The sequence below is a fragment of the Sus scrofa genome, chromosome 12 (assembly GCF_000003025.6).
Source record: "Sus scrofa isolate TJ Tabasco breed Duroc chromosome 12, Sscrofa11.1, whole genome shotgun sequence".
NCBI classification, from domain to species: domain Eukaryota; kingdom Metazoa; phylum Chordata; class Mammalia; order Artiodactyla; family Suidae; genus Sus; species Sus scrofa.
Genome location: NC_010454.4, coordinates 15,001,356 through 15,021,879, shown reverse-complemented (window position 1 = coordinate 15,021,879; position 20,524 = coordinate 15,001,356). Strand labels below are relative to the sequence as shown.

The 20,524-nt window shown below is 57.4% G+C and overlaps 1 protein-coding gene across 4 annotated transcripts in view; it reads right to left on the bottom strand.

Annotated features, from left to right (window-relative positions):
• Positions 1–20,524, bottom strand: part of SCN4A (sodium voltage-gated channel alpha subunit 4) — a 46,737-nt gene extending 26,213 nt beyond the window's left edge. The window contains exons 1-7 of one of the 4 annotated variants that reach the window (XM_003131284.4): positions 20,237–20,524; positions 4,366–5,038; positions 4,160–4,278; positions 3,931–4,020; positions 3,543–3,671; positions 2,980–3,071; positions 582–878 (exon numbers count right to left, since the gene is read on the bottom strand). In XM_003131284.4, the coding sequence (XP_003131332.1) occupies positions 582–878; positions 2,980–3,071; positions 3,543–3,671; positions 3,931–4,020; positions 4,160–4,278; positions 4,366–4,638 (1,000 nt within the window). In that variant the 5' untranslated portion in view covers positions 4,639–5,038; positions 20,237–20,524. Of the gene's footprint in view, positions 1–581; positions 879–2,979; positions 3,072–3,542; positions 3,672–3,930; positions 4,021–4,159; positions 4,279–4,365; positions 5,039–14,629; positions 14,801–17,113; positions 19,481–20,236 lie in introns of those variants that run through there. The other 3 variants (XM_013980845.2, XM_013980846.2, XM_021066768.1) reach the window with 3 other exon arrangements.

Here is a 20,524-nt window from a genome sequence, read left to right as displayed (position 1 = left end):
TGTGGTGTGATGAAGGAGACGAAGGACTATGTCGGTTAGGGACTAGGGACTGTTGCTTTTTTGTTTTTGTTTTTTAGGGCTGCACTGGCCGAATATGGAGGTTCCCAGGCTAGGGGTCTATGTGGAGCTGTTGTTGCAGGCCTACGCCAGAGCCACAGCAACGCCAGATCCGAGCCGCATCTGCAACCTACACCACAGCTCATGGCAATGCCAGATCCTTAACCCACTCAGTGAGGCCAGGGATTGAACCCGCAACCTCATGGTTCCTAGTTGGATTCATTTCTGCTGTGCCACAATGGGAACTCCAGGACTGTTGCTTTTTATAGCAAACGCTCCAGGCTTTTCAAAGCAATCTGGCATCTGTCATGACACAAACCCTTGGAGTCGGGTCCTGCTGTCTCCCTTTTACAGGTAAGGATGCTGAGGGTCAGGGAGATGAGACGGCTTGTCAGAGGTTCCCCAAGCTGGTAAGTGATGGATTTACCCTCAAGTCTTCTCCGTGCTCTTTATGTCCCAGGGGGCTGCCACAGGGGCTGGGAAAGACCCCGTTGCCACCCCCGCCCCCGCATCTCTGTTCTCACCTTCATCACTGATGTAGGCATCCCAGTCAAAGGTAGAGTTGCTGATCCACGTGTCATTGCCGGACCATGTGTCATTGCCATACCACGTGTCATTGCCGGACCACATGTCATTGCTGGACCACGTGGTGTTGGTGTCGTTGAAGGGCGGGGGCCAGCGCACGCACTTCTGCCGGAGGTTTCCCATGAAGAGCTGCAGCCCCACCAGGGCGAAGACGCTCAGGCAGAAGACGGTGAGGATCATCACGTCCGACAGCTTTTTCACCGACTGGATCAGGGCCCCCACAATCGTCTTCAGCCCTGACCACAGACAGAGGGGGCGAGCATGGCGGTGAGCGGGGCGGGTGATCACTCACGGACTCGGTCCTACCCCAGCCTCCGCCTGCTCCAACTCCTCCAAGCCTGACGCTCCAGGCTTTTCAAAGCAATCTGGCATCTGTCATGACACAAACCCTTGGAGTCGGGTCCTGCTGTCTCCCTTTTACAGGTAAAGATGCTGAGAGTCAGGGAGATGAGGCGGCTTGTCAGAGGGTCCCCAAGCTGGTAAGTGATGGATTTACCCTCAAGTCTTCTCCGTGCTCTGTATCTCACAGGGGCCACTAGTTCCCGGAAGCCCTCCCAAATTAGCCCCGTTCTTCTCTGATGACCCCCTCTGTCGGGAGCCTTTGGATGGCCACGGAGTCTCAACCCCTACAAGAATGGACTAGACTTTGCAGGACAAGCAACACACACGCAGGCCAGCTTAATGCATGTCGCTAAGTCAGCACTCCCAATGCATGTTCCTTTGAGCACCAATCTCTCTAGCTGGGCCCTTAACAAAAGGGATTGAGTGACGCTTGGGAAAGGCTGAGCTGTGTAGACTTCTCCAGGAGAGTCCTCAGGTGGATTCTCCTATCAAAGGCTCGGAAAAGTCTTACAGAACCAAACGATACGATGTCTCCTCATTTGACCACACAACTCTTTTTTCTTATAACCCCTGTTAACACCCAGGGAAGAGCAGGCTTCCCTCGGAGACACGCTACACAGACGGCAGCATCCCTGTATTCTGCGGCTCTGGATGGGCCGAGGCATAACCAAATCAGGTGGAAATCCAGGCTCAGATTCCATCACTTATGGAAGAGCCGCAGCTTCTTCCTTGGGCCTAAACAGATTGTTTTTGCTTCCATACCAGCGCTTCTCCTTTTTGTCTTCTGACATGAAAACAGATGCTCAGCAGCCTCCTCATAAACCACCCCCACACCCCAAGCGCTGAGGATGCTGGCAGCCCGGCACCGGGGAAAGGCCTCACGGCCTTGACCTCAGTAAGCACATCGTATTGTCCATCCTCAGCTGCGCCATGAGGGCTTTGGACCAGAGGGGAACTAAGGTGCTTTCGGGCACTAAGCCTTAACGGTTTCCGCTCCTCCTAGGGTCTCTGCTCCATGCCGTTTCAGATCGTCTTTCTTGCCTGTAATGAACCTTCTCCAGTTTCTGCACATGCTTTTCTGAGGGTCTAGATGATCCGGATTCTATTTATTTCGTGCCTCTTCTTTTTTTTTTTTTTTTTTTTTTGTCTTTTGTCTTTTTGCTATTTCTTCGGCTGCTCCCACGGCATATGGAGGTTCCCAGGCTAGGGGTCCAATCGGAGCTGCAGCCACCGGCCTACACCAGAGCCACAGCAATGCAGGATCCGAGCCGCGTCTGTGACCTACACCACAGCTCACGGCAACGCCGGATCGTTAACCCACTGAGCAAGGGCAGGGATCGAACCCGCAACCTCATGGTTCCTAGTCGGATTTGCTAACCACTGCGCCACCACGGGAACTCCCTCGTGCCTATTCTTGATGCATTCCTTTGGAATTGCCTCGGCCTCCTTGCTCCATGTGGCGTGCTCGTTATGGACCCCCAGGGCTGCGACTTTCTGTCACTACTTCCCCCGGCGTCTCTCAAGCGGAGGTCTCTGCTCCACCCAGTCTGCTTATTTAACACGTAGACCATGTGCCAGGCCTGGTTCTAAGCATCTCTTTACCAAGGCTTCGAATCTCCATAAAGAGCCAGCGAGTGGGACTGTTCTCATCCACACTGTACAGCTACAGAGACGGAGGCAGACAGGGTAAACCATGTGCCCGAGGTCAAAGTTCGGAAGTGGCGGAGGTGGGAATTGAACCCGGGCAGTCTGGCTCCAGAGTCTGTGCTTTACCACCGCAGTGTGCTGCCCCTCAAAGCCCACCCTCCCACTGGAGCCCCTTCTCCTCTCTGGTCACAGGGCCCCCTCTGTGCCCAGGCTTTGGTGTGGGTCCTACACTGCCTGGGAGGGTGCCGACCCGGGGTCAGGCTCCGGGAAGGTGAGAGCCAGGTTCCAGGCCTGGGTGTGCAGGGCGGCCGGGGGGCCCGGCAGAGGGTCCCTGCCCCTCGCCCATACCTGGAATGACCGTGATGGTCTTCAGGGCCCGCAGCACCCGGAAGGTTCTCAGGGCTGAGATGTTGCCCAAGTCCACGAACTCCGTCAGGTACCTGGGTGGGGGTCGGGCGAGGGCTGCGTCAGCGCCAGGGGTGGGTGACAGGGCAGGAGTCGCAGCTTCTCCAGGCCCAGAATGAGGATTCCCAAGGAATCCTTGTTGGTGGGTTTACCACAGAGGTGCAGGTGGACCGCTCGGATGCCCCAAGCTTCCTATCCGGGCCCGAGAGGCGGGAAGGACAGCGCAGGAGCTTGGCTGAGGACTGAGGGTGGCAAGGGTGGCCTGGCTCTCCCAGCCGGTGGGGGCCTGTGGGGCCGGAGCCCAGGGCTGGAGGGGCACAGCGAGAGTCTCCAAGCCAGACCCGGGGGTGACAGCCCTAGAATCGGACAGCCCACCGTCTGCACACCTGACCCCCATCCCCGGCAGTCCACCTTCCGAGGGTCGGCCCCCTCGGCTGCCCTGTTTGAGGCCTGGCCCCCTCCCCTTCCCCTCCCGCGCCCCAGGACGCCCTCAGGGCCCTGCTCACGCCATCATGATGACGCTGAAGTCTAGCCAGTTCCAGGGGTCCCGGAGGAATGTGAAGTCGTCGATGCAGAAGCCTCGGGCCAGTATCTTGATGAGAGACTCAAAGGTGTAGATCCCTGTGAAGGTGTACCTGGCGGGGAGGGGGCCGGCGTGTCACGCCTGGGCCGCGGGGTGGGTGGCAATGATGGCCCTCCTGGGAGGAAGGGCACAGAAAGGACATATGCCGCCCAGGGGGCTGAGGACCTTGCTGAGAGAGAGAGAGAGAGTGTGCCACCCCCAGCGGCTTCAGGTGTGGGTGGGTGGGGTGACCTTGCCAAGAGCAGTGTCACCCTGGGCATCCTCAGAGTGCAGACTCCTGGGCTGGGGGACCGGGGGAGGGGGAGACTTACTCCACATTCTTGGACCAGGAAGGCGGGTCGCTCATGGTCATGAACACGCAGTTGGTCAGGATCGTGATCATGATGAACATGCTGAACAGCGTTGGGGGGGGGGTCAAGGAAAGGGAGAGAGCAGGTGGGGAGGGAGGTGCTCCCCGGCCAGAGCACCCCGTTTGGCCTGTCCCCAAACCCCTCCCCTGCCTTTTCCCAGCCCGGCGCTCGCCCGACTCTGGCAGGATATGAGTGGATGAGCACCTTGATGGCGCTGCGCCTGACGACGCTGAAGGGGCTCAGCACGTAGAGAGCAGGCGTGGCAGAGAAGCGGAAGATGGCCTTGCCCTTGTTGAGCACGATGAAGGTCTGAAGCAGGGAGAGAGCTGTGAGGCCCGGGACAGGCAGACAGATGACGACGGACAGACAGACAGAGGAACCCGCCCAGGCCCTGACCTTCTTGTCGCTGTAGTAGGGATCCAGGTCCTCCAGAGGGATGCCGATGACCTCGGGTGGGGGGTCCCCATAGATAAGGGGCAGGTTTTTGCCAGCCTCCAGGTCGCTGCGAGGCTTCCGTTCTGGCTCCTCGATCTCCATCTGCTTGTTCCGCTGCTGCCGGGCCTCCTCCTCCACCACCCGCTGCTCTATGGCAGCCAGGGACTCCCGGGTGAAGGGGCGCAGGCTCTCGGGGCCCAGAGGCACCACCGCGGGCAGAGATGGGTTGGCCATCCTCGCATCCTGGGCTCAGGGTCCCGCAGAGTGGTGAGCCACTGGGGCAGCTGCTGCGTGTAGCCCCCGGGGTGCTGGGCGGCCACCCCGCCCTGGGCCTGCTGTCCACTACTCACCTCCTGCCTGCCCAGGGGCCAGGGCAGGGAGGTTGGCACACAGGCCCTGTTGGGACTGGGAGCTGTGACTGCAGGGCCCGGGTGCTGCTGCTGCTGTACTGGTGCTGGACACAAGAGCATCACCCCCGAGCCCCGCACCACCCTCTCCCCAGCAGGGGGCTGGCTGCCCTCTGGACCGACAGCAAACCAACCAGATCCTCTTCGGCCTTGGGGATTTGGGGCTAATGCCCCAGTGCCTTCAACCGCCTCCTGGACCCAAGTTCTGGGGAGCGTGTGGCTTCAGCCTACAGGGACAGAGAAAACCACTGCTGGCTATGCCACGTGGCCTCTATCCTGCAGTGAGGCAGAAAGAGATCAGATGTGGAATATGCTGGTGGGCCCAGAGGATGGGCCGAGGTGAGGGTCCTGGTGGGGTCAGCCCAAGGCAGGAATAGCATATGGATTTCATCTTGAGGGCTGGCTTGGATCAGCTGCTACCGGCTTCCTGGAGATGTGGGCAAAAGACCATGGGGGTTGCAGCCAGACTCAGGGCAAAAAGACTGCTGTGATTGATTAGTGATGTCTGCCAGGGGCACGAGAAGGGTGAATATGGCACATTTGCCTATATTCGCCATCTCTGGCCTGAAGGGAGGAGAAAAGGAAGATGTGGGAAAGGGGAGTGCTCTGCCCTGAGCTTTGGGGAAGCAGGGTGTTGAGCAGGGAGAGGAAAGAAGGAAGATTCCCAGGCCCACCAACTCCCTCCCACCAACTTCCTCCCACAGGACCCGTGGAGAGCTAACCCCTGGGCAGGCGGGGGGAGCTGGAGCAGGCAAATGTAGGGTCGGGGGCATGTCAGGAGAGCCTGCTGATGCTAACGTGGAAGAGGGAGACATGCAGGAAAAGTCCTGGGGACAAAGAGGTGGACAGTATCAACGGTGGGGGCAGGGCTAGAACTCCCAGGGACTGCTCTTGACTGGCGAATAGAGGGCACCCGCCAGGAGTGTGAGCACAGGTTGTGCCTTCTGGGCCAGTCCTCTGGTTTCTCCCAGCCCCTTCCCCTTCCCACTCAGCCCTTCTGAACCTGTTCCCTGTGGACGGGAGGTGGTGGGTCACTTATGGCAAAGGCTCTGGGGAATGGCCCGCATCAGCAGGCAGGCACAGGGACACCACTGCAGCCTGGTCACACACAGAGCCATCACAAGGCCCACACAGATGGGCACCCCAGAACCATGACTCTACCAAAGGGGCTCAGACAGACCCCCCCTCAGAGACACCGGGAGCCACACTGGAGGGCAGCGCTGTCACAAAGGGCCTAGATGCCCGAGCATGCCCCTGGCCCGGCCAGCGCAGGCACTTCCTCAGGCTTGGTCAACATGTGGGCAGGGCGGCGGGGAGCGCCGGGAGCCACTGGGCAGAGCTGGCCACGCCCCTGCCTGGCTGCCCAGCTGCTCCCTCCCATCACCCCAGGGAGTCGTGTTTCCAGGGGCATGACTCTGCTCATTCCTGTTGACCCCATCCCTCAGAGGCTCACTGGTCCCTTCGTGTGCATGGAAGCGTGTGTGCACGGACGCACATGTACACACCCACATGCACACCCAGCCGGAACCACCCCTCACTCAGACCCTACGGCTGTACCGACCACGTGCCACACAGCTCTGCTCCCTCTTCCCCATCACTGGCCCCACGTATGTGTCCAAACAGAAGATGCTGCCCTGCCAGATGGCCCTGGAGGGACCACGGCTGCTGGGCACCCTCCTAGGTCACAGGCCCCGCTTGGCAACAATCCTGTAGCCCGATGCTGCCCCTCCTTCCTTCCCAGGAGCCCAAGTGAGACCACCGCAAACCAGAGAGGAACAGTCTGGCTCGGGCCCCGCACTCATAGAAACTGCGCTCATCAGAGTCACCAGAGGCCCCCAGGGTATAGACCCAGGGGCTGCTTTGCAGCAGACCCCACCTTGAGCATCTTCTGGAGGGAAGAACGTGGCCTCCCCCTCCAGCCACTCCACATCTGCTCTGTGAACTCCTTCTTCCCGCCCCCGGGAGGCGCGGCTTCTCCAGGACCTGGTCTGCAGTTCTGTTTTCTTTTCACACCGTGCCCCTTTCCCTGTGCCCTTCTCTTCTGCCACAGGAACAACCACCATCTATCTCCTTTCCGTGGGTTTCTACAGCTTTGCCACATCTGTTCCCATTTCCTCAGTGGCCCCAGACTGGTCAAGTCACGGCTCCCCCTCATGTGCAACCACAGCCTTAGGTCAAGTGTAATTCATACGCTGCTTGTGCGATTATCCATGGCTGTCTTTCCACTACCAGATGCCTCATAGTTCAGGGCTTGGGGTCACTCCTGGAGTGGTGCCTGGTACATCGGTACAGGACCCACAGATGGCACAGCCAGCCTGGCACCTCCTCCTGCTGGCCCCCAGCTGGCCCCACATGGACTCCCTGTCTCTCCCTTTAAAATTTGCACTTCATTCTAAATTCCTCTCCTACCCCTTTCACCAGCCCTGAAGCCACTTCACATCTGGCTGTCTTGTTATATGACCACTCATTAACATGCCCTCCTTGGCTGGGCCAGGTGGGCAGGTTTGGGTTGGTGGTGGCTGAAAGCATCCTGACGGTACACCTGGTTGGTTCCCAAGCCATGCCAATGCTCCCTCCCAGCACCCACGGCTCTCCTCCCGCCAGGCTTCTGCTCTACATCACCCCTCGCCTGCTCTATTCAAATAGCCTCCCATCTGCCTCCCTACCTCCAGCCCAGCTCCCCTCCAACTTACCACCCACGTTTCTAAAATCACAAATATGAGCATGTCACGCCCCTGCTTCAGCCGTCCACGGCTTCCCACTGCTTAGTAATGCATCCTCACTCCTCCGCGTGGCTCCCGAGACCCTCGGTGATCTGATCCCCACCTCACCGCCCACCCCGTCCCCACATGCACCCAACCCTCTGGCCATGCTACCTCCATTTTCAAGCTGTTTCCCACCAAAGCCCGTGCCTTTGCTTATGGTCTGTGCAGCTCCTGGAGCCCTCCTCCTCCTTGTCACCCCAGAGAGCTTTAATTCGTCCTTCTAGACTCAAGCTGCCCGAGAACCACCACCTCCAGGAAGCCCTCCCTGGGCACCTGGCTGAGTGGATTGCTCCTTGCTACAACCGGGGTGCCTAATACTGAATAAAAGTTTATCAAAGGAATGAATGAATGAGAGGACCCTTCCACCTCAGCCCCCCATTTTTCCATTGAGTCCACCCAGAACCTAAATCAGAGCCAGAAACTCTGATGTCACGGCTGATGTCACAGCTTCAAGCACTCCCCTCCCCCACCGCCTGCTGCTCAGCCTAAGTGCCCGGTTGTGTAATTCTTGAGCTTCTTCTTGCCTTCAACCCTTGACCCTGCAATTCTTCCTTCTCTATCAGACGCCTCAACTTCACTTGGCTCCTTTTCCAGCCGCAGTCACAAGAGCCATCTTGATAACTCCTCCCTTGGAAATACCCTGAACTAAAAATACATAAATAAATAAAAAGAGAAGTTCCTGCTGTGGCTCAGCAGTAATGAGCCCGACTAGTATCCATGAGGATGTAGGTTCAATCCCTGGCTTCACTCAGTGGGTTAAGCACCCGGCATTGCTGTGAGCTGTGGCTTAGGTCGAAGATGAGGCTTGGATTCCCCATTGCTGTTGCTGTGTCTAGGCTGGTGGCTGTAGCTCCGTTTCGACCCCTAGCTGCAGCATATGGAGGTTCCCAGGCTAGGGGTTGAATAGGAATGGCAGCTGCCAGCCTACACCACAGCCATGGCAACAGTGGATCCAAGCCATATCTACACCTCAGCACGTGGTGACGCTAGATCCTTGCCCACTGAGCTAGGCCAGGGATGGAATCTGCATCCTCATAGAGAAAACACTGCGTCCTTAACCCACTGAGCCACAATGGGAAGTCCTCACTTTTCCACGTTTTGAGAACTATTTCATGCCTGTCTTCTAACCTCAACCCCCCCATAAGCCTCCCTATGATTCTCCCAGCTGGTGACTTTGTCTCCGTCTTGAGAAAACAAGATTCATCACACACAGTCAAACCAACAGAATTATCTTCACGCCCCTCCCTTCATCCCCCACGTGCTGTAATGAGTCAAGGCCAGGCCTTGTACCTGGGCTCAGGCCCTGACCCCCCTTGCCTTCCCGGGGACCTCACTGTCTAGTTTTCTTCCCTCGCTCCCCACCAGCCCTCCCAGTCTATGACCAGGCTCTCCCATCTTCAAAGTAATGGCAGCAGTGACAAAAACATCTCTCCCCATCACACACTTCCCTTCACCATTGCTCTGTTTTTCTGTTCCTCTTCACGGACAAACTTCTTGCAAAGTGTCTACACCAGGTGTCTTTATTTCTCTACCTTTCCTTCGCTCTCCAACCCATTCCAGCCTGGCGTGCGTTCCCCCCGCTCCACAGAAATGGCTTTTGTCAAGTCACAAGCACTGTCCCTGCTGCCAAGTCTGCCGAACACATTTCTGTCTTCACCTCCCCCAACCTTAGAAATAGTCAACCCACTTGGCCGCAGCCCCCTTCTGGACACACCCTGTCCGCTCAGCCTCCATGACAGCTCCCCCGGGGTTCACCTCCTGCCTCTCTGGCTGTTCCTTCTTAATATCCTTTGCATGTCCCTCTTCGTCCTCCCAATCTCAGGGCTCAGCCTCCGTCTGGATGGCATCATTCCTATGACCATAAACAGTGTTACAGGAATAATGCTAAACCTCCCCTTTGAACTCCAGACCCATATATCCAATGGGCCCCTGGACCTCGTGGTGGGAGCACCACCAGGCATCCTGCCCACAGCATCTGGACTGAAACACCTGCATTCTTCCACCATGCATTTTCTCACCCCAGGAAGTGGCACCACCGTCCATCCAGGTCCCAATGTGCTCAAGGCAGAAACTGAGGGGTCTGTGTGAATTCCCCTTCTCTCTCGCCTCTACATCCAGCCTGTCCACAGTCCTGTTAACACCAACTCCAAAATGCACTTCATCTCGCCTTTGCCTGCTCTCGTCTAGATCACAACAATTTTTTTTTTTTTTTTTTGCTTTTCATGGCTGCCCCTATGGCATATGGAAGCTCCCAGGCTAGTGGTTGAATCAGAGCTGCAGCCGCTGGCTTATGCCACAGCCATGCTGGATCTGAGCCGAGTTTGTGACCTACACCAGAGGCCATGGCAACGCCAGATCCTTAACCCACTGAGTGAGGCCAGGGATCAAACCCGCATCCTCATGGATCCTAGTCAGGTTCTTCACCCTCTGAGCCCACAACAATTTCTTGCAATAGCTGCCTGCTTTTGTTCCTGACCTCTTCAAACCAGTCCCATAAAGCAGCTGGGGCTATTTTAAAAACAAGAAACTTGTAGTTGTGTCATCATGGTGTCTCTGCTGCTTAAATTTCTCTAGTAACTTCCTGTTGCACTTAGAATAAAACCTCAATTTCTCACGGCGGTCCCGGGGCCCTGGTGAGCCATTCTGCATCCACCTCTTCACCTCTGTCTGCGGACCTGTCCTCCTGGCTTCCTTCCAGATCCTTGACCCCCAGACTCATGCCTGGCTTTCGGCTTCTGCTCTCCCTGGAGCTCGTGTCTCCTCCTCCCTCTTCACGTGGCTGTTCCTTCTCACTCCCTGGTCGAGGCTCTAATGTCCCTTCTCCAAGAGGATTTCTCCGCCTCTACTCTCCATCACAGCCGCTGTATTTTCCTTGACCTCATTCATCACTTGTGTAACCACTTGTTTATTGGCCTAATTCTTTTTTTATGTAGCTACATCTGTGGCATATGGAAGTTCCCGGGCCAAGGGTCAAATCAGAGCTGCAGCTGCTGGCCTTCGCCACAGCAATGTGGGATCCAAGCTTCATCTGTGACCCACACCTCAGCTTGCAGCAATGCCAGACACGTAACTCACTGGGTGAGGCCAGGGATCAAACTTGCATCCTCATAGATACTATGTCAGGTTCTTAACCCACTGAGCCACAAGGGGAACTCTTAACGGCCTAATTTATTTGTCACTCGCCTCCACTAGATTGAACTGCCAAGAGAGCAGGAACTGTGTTTGTCCAGGTCACCATGGCCAGTCCCAGTTTTGGGCACACAGCACTCAGTGAGTGTAAAAGGGCTTGGATACAGACCTTTCTGGGAATAAAGTAGATTCTCATAGGTTTCATTCATTCATTCATTTATCCACCCACCCACCCATTCATTCTGTTCACAAGCCTGAAGCTGAGCTAGCCCTGAATAGGACACAAAGATGCATCAGCCGAGCATCCTGACTCCCAGGAGCGGATAGCTGGGGAGGAGGCAGACAGGGGCACACGTAGCTGTTGCGATAAGAGGAGAAAGCGATGCCCGCTCTAAAGAAGGGAGCTGATGGTCCATGGGAGTTCAGGTGGCTGAGTGGTTACTTCCAGGTTGGGGGCAGGAAAAATGTGGCTTTTCAGCTGGATCTCAAAGGATGAGTAAGTTACGAGCCCAGGGAAAGGGGAGGAGAGGACACAGCCAGAGCAAAGGCAGAGGCAGGACACGGAGTGATGCTGGGTCCGGTCCGTCTCCGGAGGGCACAGAGTCTGTTTAGTGGTTTGGGGGAGGTGGGTTGGGCAGTTAGGCCAGGGCCCTGAAGACCACATCTTGGAGTCTGGACATCATCCTGCAGCTCTGGAGAGTCCCTCCCAGGGGCGGTGGGTCAGGGTGGGGGCACAATTGGCCAGCAGGTGGGTGCCTCCTGCTCACCCTTACAATGTGTCTAGAGCAGATGGGACAAGCTGTGTTGTTTTCAGTGGCACCAGCGGGGAAGGAAGGAACATCTGGGATTTATGCACAGAGAAATTTCTGGCAGAGACCAGCACTGATAATGCCACCTATCACTGGCTGGGTGTCACCTGACCCCTCACGTCACAACCCAGAGTCAAGGGAGCCGGGTGACAGCTGGAACCCTCCTTCCACCAGCCAAAGATCAATCTCGAGCCTTAACCCCAGCCTGTTCCTGAGATGTGGTGGCTGAGGGTCTGCGGGAACCTTTTCCTATTGAATTTAAGAACATCAGAGTTGCAAGGACCTGAGAGAGCAACTCCCTCATTTTACAGGTGAAGAAACTGAGGCCCAGAGAGGAGAAGTAACTCCTCCCAGTTCACACATTTATTCACTCAACAAACATTTCCTGAGCATCTGTTCTCTGCCGGGCTCTGTCTTGGAAGCCGGGGGTAGAGGAGTGGCAAAGTCCTGTCCTCACTGAGCTTGCGTTCCCGAGGGAGGAGGCGGATAACAAATAGGGAAGCAAATAAGATAATTTTAGAGAGTGATAAATGAAAGGCTGAGCCAAGACTAAAATCCTGCTCCCTGGGCACCGGGGCCCATTTAGGACGTGAGAAGCCCCATCGGAAACTGTGTCAAAACGGAAGTTTGGGCGGAAGTGGTGGGTTAAATCTTGGGGGCCTGGAGGGACGGGGTGGGGGAGGACGGGTCTGGTCAGGGAGCCAGGCTGGGGCCAGCTGTCCACAGGCAGGGAGCCGAGGCTGAGGACACTGGAGGGTGAGGCAGCTCTTCTCTGGAGCGGGTCCAGACCCGCATTGTCTCCCGCTGTGGAACCCAGTTCCAGAGAGTCTGACCACAGAGAGAGGCCTTTTCGTCTTGGCCTGGACGCCCATTCTATTCATTCATCCCAAGATGGCATTGACTTTTTCGGCAGCCCATCCACAAGGTAAGCTCACAGCCAACCCTGGAGCTTTTTGTCATGAACTGTGGCCACATTAGATCCTTCCCATCTTGTAATTTTGCACTTGATTTTTCTCTATAAATCCAGGTGGAGCTCAACAAAGTATTAGCAAATCAAATTCAGTAGATATAAAAAGAACTACAGGAGTTCCTGCTGTGGCTCAGCGGGTTAAGAATCTGACATAGGGCCCATAAGGATGTGGGTTCGATCCTGACCTCACTCAGTGGGTTAAGGATCTGGCACAGGTTGCAGATGTGGCTCAGATCCAGTGTTGCCGTGGCAAAGGCCAGCAGCAACTGCAGTTCTGATTTGACCCCTAGCCTGGCAACTTCCATCTGCTGCAGGTGTGGCCATAAAAAGCAAAACAAATAAACAAACAAACTATATACTCTACAACCAAACGGGATCTATCCCAGGTATGCAAGGCAGGCTCAACTTTAGAGAATCAATTGATATAATCTATCACATCACCAAAGTAAAGAAAAATCATATGATCACATTAAAGGAACAGAAAAAAGATTTGACAAAATCCAACACCCATTCATTTTATACACACACACCACACACAAATCAGCAAACTAGGACTAGAGGGGAATGTTCTCAATCTGATAGAGTACAGTTTACAGCTAACATTGTATTAAATGGTGAGAAACCAGACGCTTTCCCACTAAGATCAGGAATAAGGCAACGATGTCACTTCTCTCCACTCCTTTTCAAGAGCATGCTGGAAGTCCTAGCTGATGCAATAAGACAAGAAAAGGAAATAAAAGGTATACTGATTGGGAAAGAAGAAATGTCTTTGTTCACAGATGGCATGATTGTCTATGTGCAGAGTCCACAAGAATCGACAAAAATCCTCCTGGAATAATGATTATAGCAAGGTTTCAGGATGCAAGGGTAATACAAATCCAGGTGTAGGATTTTCCATCTACCGCTAAGTTCCCCTCATTCACTGCACCTCTTCACCTGCCGTCTTGTGTGAGAGCTTGTTGAATCTTGATTCTTCCTCTCAGTTCATGGCCATCCCTCACAGCTGAGTGTCTATGATCTCAATTATCCCAAATTACTGGCCGAACAAGGCTCAGGACAGACACCACCACCTCCTCCTCCTGCCATTATAATGCTTCTAGAACCTTCTGTTCTGCGACACCAAGCTTTCAAGGAAAGTCTTTCAAACATCCAGCAAACCATCCAGCTGCACTGCATTGGCCTTAAGCCTCTCCCCACCACCTCCCAAGAAGCCTCAGCCATGCCCTGCCAGCAGGGATAGAAAAGCTGATCTGAGAAACTCTAAGACTGAGAATGCATGTTCCCTGTCCTTCGCAGCCCTCCCATTCACTCTAGAGCATATCCCCCAGGACACAGAGGTGGTGGAAAGTTTGCTGGCCTTGCTCAGGCCCCAGTCACCATCCCTCTTGCCAACCAAGCACGCCCTTCATCTCCAGGAAAGCTGCAGTCCAGCCTCGGGCTGTTTTTTTTCTTTTTTTTTTTTTTCCCTCTGTGGATTGGGAGCAGAATTACCAGAGCTGCAGCCAGCCAATGGAGGCCCCTCCTCAAGCTTCACCTGCAGTGGGGGCTCAGGCTCAGGACTTTCTGAGAGACCGAAACAGATCAAACTTTTTCTATGCCAGCCAAAGGCAGCACTGGGCATCCGGGTGGCTTACTTCCCAAATTCCTGCATTTCTGCCGTGACCCAGCTCCAAGAATGCAAAACAGATCCGCATACCCCTCCTAGTTGTAAATCTCAAGCCACAGCTTTTTCTCAGCTGGGGCAGGTCAGGGGTCGGGATGGGAAGGGAGGAGCTGTGCTGTTCCTGGGCCACTTCTTAGGGCCTCTGCCTTGGCAGGCCAAGGGCCTGGAGGAAGTCACCCCAGGTGGCCCTCCCCTCTTGGTCGAACACTCTCTTCAGAGGAATCTGCTCCAGAAGGTCTTGGAGGGTGGCCTGGAGCCTAGTTCCGAAACCTCCGGATACCCAGGAGTGATGAAAGCTCCGGAAACCATCAAGGTCACGTGGAGGAACCCTGGGCCAGGGGTGGGCTGACGCTAATGGCATTTTTCAGGTGGGGCTCACTGGGTCAAAGCCCTTTTTCAGGCACCTGATTCAGCCAGCCTGACGAGGTTTCCTCCCTGTGGGGTAAGAACGATAGGGAAGGCCACATTGATGTTGCACTTACTGTATGCCAAGATTGACCTCCTCTTGCGGCTATTTTGGTGCCCCTCCTCCCCACAGTCAGCTCTGGCGCTGCGAATCCCCCAAAGGCTCTTTAAGAACATCCACCGGAGGAGTTCCCGTCGTGGCGCAGTGGTTAACAATCTGACAAGGAATCATGAGGTTGCGGGTTCAATCCCTGGCCTTGCTCAGTGGGTTAACGATCCGGCGTTGCCGTGAGCTGTGGTGTAGGCCGCAGACACGGCTCGGATCCCGAGTTGCTGTGGTGTAGGCCGGCGGCTACAGCTCTGATAGGACCCCTAGCCTGGAACCTCCATATGCCTCAGGGGCGGCCCTAGCAAAGGCAAAAAGACAAAAAAAAAGAACATCCACTGGAAAACCCCAGCCTGCCTCCTCCTCCCAAACCTGACCCTTTCCTCCACCCAGAGTGCTTCCACTCAGCTAGGAGCCTGCTGAACTGAAAACCCACAAATGGGCTGTGTTGGGCTTTATGAACCGCACTCCCTTCCCGCGAAGCCCTCCCAGCTCATCTACGGGACCTGGAAGCCTTTTCTCCCAGAATCGAAGGCCTGAGAGTGGGGTTCCCCTTCCAAGCCTGAGCCTTAAATCAAAGGAACTTATCTCAAGCTAGGGAACTCCGGGCCTCAGACAGGTCCGCTCAGGAAAGGGTCTACTGGAAGGGGAGGGGTCAGTCCCGCTGGCCCCCAGACCTCGATGCGTTCACCCGTTCACCCCACGTGGTGACGAGCACAGACCCGCGAGGTGGAGGCGTAAGAATTACTTCTTGATGCGGCACAGTCAGGCTCAGGGTCATTTGCCATCACTGGGTCCCAGCCCGTGTCCCAGGTGCTTCGCATTTATCGTCCCAGCTAACAAGTGGCCAGGATCTGAATGCAGCTCTCTGATGCCAAATCCACATGCCTGTTAAGAGAGACACGGCCTGCCTCTCGCCCTGTGGGCACGGGGCTGGGCATGGCCGCCCTCTCCCAGCACAGGGCACGCCGTGGTTGAGGTCCCATCCAGCTGCCCCCTGAGCTGGCCTGATCCTCACCTGTCTGTCCTCTTCAAAGGGCAAACCAGAGTCCTCGGGCCAAGCCCTGAAAGGTGTGGGCCCCGGGTGGGCATCTGGCAGGCCCAGGTGCAGGCCTCCTGGGGCCTTGTGCTCAGAGTTGTGGGTGATGGGGACTGGGGGTCCCCACTGTCGTTTGATAAAGACGCTTCATCGAGGTTTGGTTTTCCATTCGTACCAACTGACCTTCATATACCCCCAACTCCCTTGGCAGCCCGCTCCTACACACACACACACTCACACACACACACATGCACACACGCACTCACTGTTTCTATGAGTCATTTCTCAGCTGCTCCAAGGGGTGGGGAGGCCGATTAGTTCCACCCAGGCCTGGGGCTTCCTGCCCTCTGCTGGCTCCGCTTTTCCAAAGGAGCCCCAGGGGCGGTGACCAGGGCCCCGTGGATGCTCCCCTCAGGCCTGCCTGTGCTCACCTTCGTCCACACACGTATCTAGACCCACCTCACCCGCCGTCTGGCAGGCCTCCCCCTGCACACAGGCTGTCTCCCCGCGCCCTGCCTGCTCCTACCTGCGGTCTCCCCTCTGTTACCGCCTCTCTGCCGTGCACCCTGAACCCTCAGCCCTCCCAGAGCACAGCCGACGGCCCTTTTCCCTGCCTTCCGTCCATGGGGAGGGCAAGAAGAGGACTCTTCAAAACTGATCCTGAGCCTGGAGCAGGCGGGGGCCAACCTGCCTCCCCCTTCCCTCTGTCAACCCCTAACCACCCATAGGGCGGGCTTTGAGCCCTCCGCCCTCGGGCCTGAGGCCCCTGCCCGGCCCTGGGAGTTGGACGAGGTGCTGGGACAAGCGGCCTGCAGAACCTGAGCTTATAACGTGAAGCCCCGAAAAAGGCCGACGGGCTGTCCCCTGTCCCACCCCTTCAGCCAGCTTGGCTCTGCCACGTACTTGGAACTTCGCTGACCCCAGAAACTGCTCCAGGGATGTTTGCTCACCAACTACCCTGGTGAAAGCTCCAAGTCAGGCCAATCAAGAACTTAACAAGCCTCAAAAAGCGTCACCTGAAGCTCTTACTAAAATGTGAGCCTGGCGTGAGGGGAAGCTCTTCTTTATCCTTTGAGTTTCACAGCCCTTATGGCCACATGAGCAAACCACAGACCCTTAGAAAGGAGCTCTGCTATCCATGATGAAAGGCTCTCCCCATATGAAAAATCCTGCCACCACCCCCCCCCCCACCGCCTCCAGCTGTGCAGGCATCCCAGAGCTAGACAGGTCGTTCTGCCGCCTGCAGCCCCTTCTTGCAGCTCCTCCTCCCCTGTTACCCCCATAAGAGACATGCATTTCAGAGTCACAGCCCAGCAACAAGCGTAATAATGACCTACTAACATTTACGTAGAGCTGACTACCCCGCCAGGCACGGACCTGGCCGCCACACATGCCAGGAGCTCATTTAAGCCTTACCATGAGCCTACGGTTATCACTCCATTTGACAGATGAGAACACAGAGACACAGACCTGGGAAGGAACTTGCGAGATGTTGTTTACGTAGTAAACTGGGGCTAGAAGCCTGGTCCTCAAGGCTCTTGAAAGAGACCTTGGTTCTTAACCACTAAAGTATATCATCACCTCGGTCTAAACTGGACCATGACCTTCTAGCACCTATGGGCGGTGGGGGGTGGGGAGGCAGGCACCTGGTTTCACAAACCAGTTCAAAAACAGAGTGGGGTCTAGTCACTGCCGTGGTTGTCCGCGGTCCCTTTATGCTGGCGCTGCTGGAGGAGGGCCAGGAGGCCAGCAGGAGGGGCAGCAGCCCACCCTTCGAGGGGCATAGTGGCTCCCCTGCCACCCCTGCTGCCCCGGGGCTCCTCGAGCCCCTCCTACTCCTCCCACTGCCCCATCCCCCCCACGAGGGCTGTTGACTGAAAACTGCAGGGAATAAAAATAGCTGTTGCTGATGAGGCAGAATGAGGGCCAGAGAACATGAAAGGCTGGGGCAGGGGCGGTGGAGGTGGAGGGACCCTGCGATTCCCCAGCCCCATGGGCACCTTCTGGTGGAGCCCTCGGGAGCTGGGGACCCCTAGGCCTGCCCACGGGCCCCCGCTGCCCCCTGGGTCTCAGGGGTGAGCTCTGCCCCATGACCCAGCCCTGCACCAGGGTCAGTTCCTCCCCAAGGAGCGGGGGCCTTCGCCGCTGTGGACAGAGCCCCGGCCACTCACGAGCTGTGTGCCCTGGGGAAGTGACAGGACCCTCTGAACCTGAGCCTTCCCTGTAAGAGGAGTCACAGAAAGTTTGTGTAGCCTGCACTGTGCCACTCTCCTCTGTCCCCTCCCCTCTGTACCTGCTCTCTGAAGCCTCCTGGCTCAGATTTTTCGTTTCCCTTCTGGAGGGAGCCTCCCCGCGCCTCTCTGGGAGGGCCCATCTCTTCTCTCCTCTCTGGCTCTGCCTGCCCCTGCCCCCCGCCCCAGCCTGCTCTGAACCCCACCCTCTTCTCCTTGCCATTATCTACACTCTTCTCTCTTCTGGTGGCAGGAGTTGCCCCCAAAGGCAGGCACTTTGTCAGAACCACCCCAACATCAGCCAGGAATTCTGTGCCTCCGGAATCCACCTCAGGGCTTCCCCTGGGCTGGGGCCTGGGGTCGGGGCCCAGAAATCCTGGCCTGGGAAGCCGGCCAGGCAGACCTTGACACTCAGGCCAGCCTAGAGCTAGAGGGGACCCTGAGCCCCCACCCTATGCAGGTCCCTAACCAGAAATGACAAGCAGGGCCAGGCGGGGATGGGACCACCCGGGAAGGACCCTTAGGCACCTCTCCCAACCCTCCTAAACTCCCAGCCAATCCCCTGAGAGACGCCTGTGCTGCGCTGGAATGGGGGTGGGTCCTTGGGTTCCGTCTGGGCCCCTGCCTCCAACTGCCCAGGTGACTTGGCTCCAACTACTAGAACAAGGGCCACAGCCATCCACACGACTGCCACACAGAGTGAGGCCGCCAGCAGGGCACTGGGGATGACCCCAGAGGAATCTGCAGGGTCCTGGAAGAAGCAGCCCTCTCTGCCTGCAACCCCAGCACTGCATGCCTGTGTCCAGCCACTGCCACGCCTGGGGTCTCCTTAGCTCGGGGCCTGGGAGGAGGGGAGCAGTCACAGCCCTGGTCACAGATGAATGACAACAACGCTCGTCTGTGGCTCTGTTCCACTTCTCTGGCAGCCCGTTCCCCTCTCCAGACTAGCCAGACGCCCCACACGGGCCTCTTGCTCCCCTCCCCAAGCTGGCTCTTCCTTAGGGGCTGAATTGAATGGCCTTCAAGGCTCCTTTGGGCTCTAAGCTCCCCGAGCTCTGGGGTGACTGATGTCTGGGCAGGCGCCTGAGGGGGCTGGTGTGGGTGGGAGGGGGACATGTCTGGTCTCCAACTGGAGGACCACCTCTAGACAGTGGGGTGCCACGAGCCTCCATCATGACCTGGGCCCCTGCCCTGACCAGGGGGAAGGGGCAGCCGGACCCTGTACTTAATCACCCCCGCCACTATGCATTCTTAGAAAGCCTCAAGCACCCCCCACCCCCAGGGCCCTCTAGATGGGACTCCCCAGTTTTTGGAACAAATGCCTCCAACACACGCGTGTGTGCGCACGTGCACACAAACACCCCTGCCCTCAAAGCACCCCTCCCTTTAGCCCCATGCACCTCCAAAACACCTTCTCCCATCTCTGCTCAGACCATTTCACCAGCCACGGCCCGCCCTCCCTCCCTCCCCGTGTCCTGGGTGCCCAGCGCTGCCAGCAGGGAGGGGGAGGGGGGCTACGCTGTGCTTTGGCACCGCACCCCTGGCCCCGCCTCCTGCCCCTGAGTCTCGTCCTGAGTCCCCCAGAGTCCCCTCAGGGCTGTGACCCCCTGTTCCCCTCACGGTGGACTGTCTGGCGCTCTGTCCCCACACCCCGTTCCGCTATACGGGGCTCTCCTCTGGTCCCCCTCCTTGATTTCTCCCAGGAAAGGAGCCCAACTGGGCCGAGGCAGGGGCGGTGGGCAGAGCCAGCCGCCACGCAGCCTGAGATGTGTCCTCTGCTGGCATCTCGCAGATTCCTTTCAGCAGAGAGCAAAGGAGCCGCCCGCCACCCCCTGCCCGGCCTCCCGCTCTCCTCCCCCCACACCCCTGCCTTCTGGGCCACTGCAAACAGGCTGAGCCGAGTCACTGTTTTGGCCCCTCCACCCTCCTCTCCTGAAGAAACTCGGCCTGGTCTCTGTCCCTTGGGTCACCCTGTGGCTGTCCGGAACCAAGCCTCAGCCCCTGGGCCATTTGTGACCAGGGCGAGGGCCCTTGCTAAGGGCAGTGACGGCCAGCCAGGCAGGGGCACAGGGAGCAGGTGACAGGGCAGAGAGAAGCGAGCCTGGGGACCGAGGGTCACGGCACAAGGAGTTGGGCAGGGGCCACCGCAGAGCAGGGCCGGTGTGGGCAGGAGGACAGCGGTGCCCGGAGCGAAGCGTGACTTCGTCGGAGCCAGGCTGGGCTTGGGGCCAGGGCTCCTGGCCCCTCGGGTGGCCTGCCCTCGGGGTGCCCGGCCCGGGGGCAGGGTGCCGAGGGGCACGGTACTTACAGTTGGACGGGAGCGGAGTGCTTGCTGCTGAGCCCGGAGCGTCGTGCCCACCTCGGGCTGGGGCTGGAACTCTGGGGGACTTGGCCGGGGGGCCGGGCCGGCGGGGACAGCTGCTGCCGCTGATGTCACAGGGTCATGAGTGAAACCTGAGGACTGGGCCAATCTTCAGGTGGGAGCCTCGCCTCCCTTCCCGCCCCAGGGCTGTGCTGGGCTGGCCTGGGACCCACGGGGCTGGGGGCCGCTGACCCGGAGCGTGACACGCCCGCCACGCTCGCCCACGCACACGCA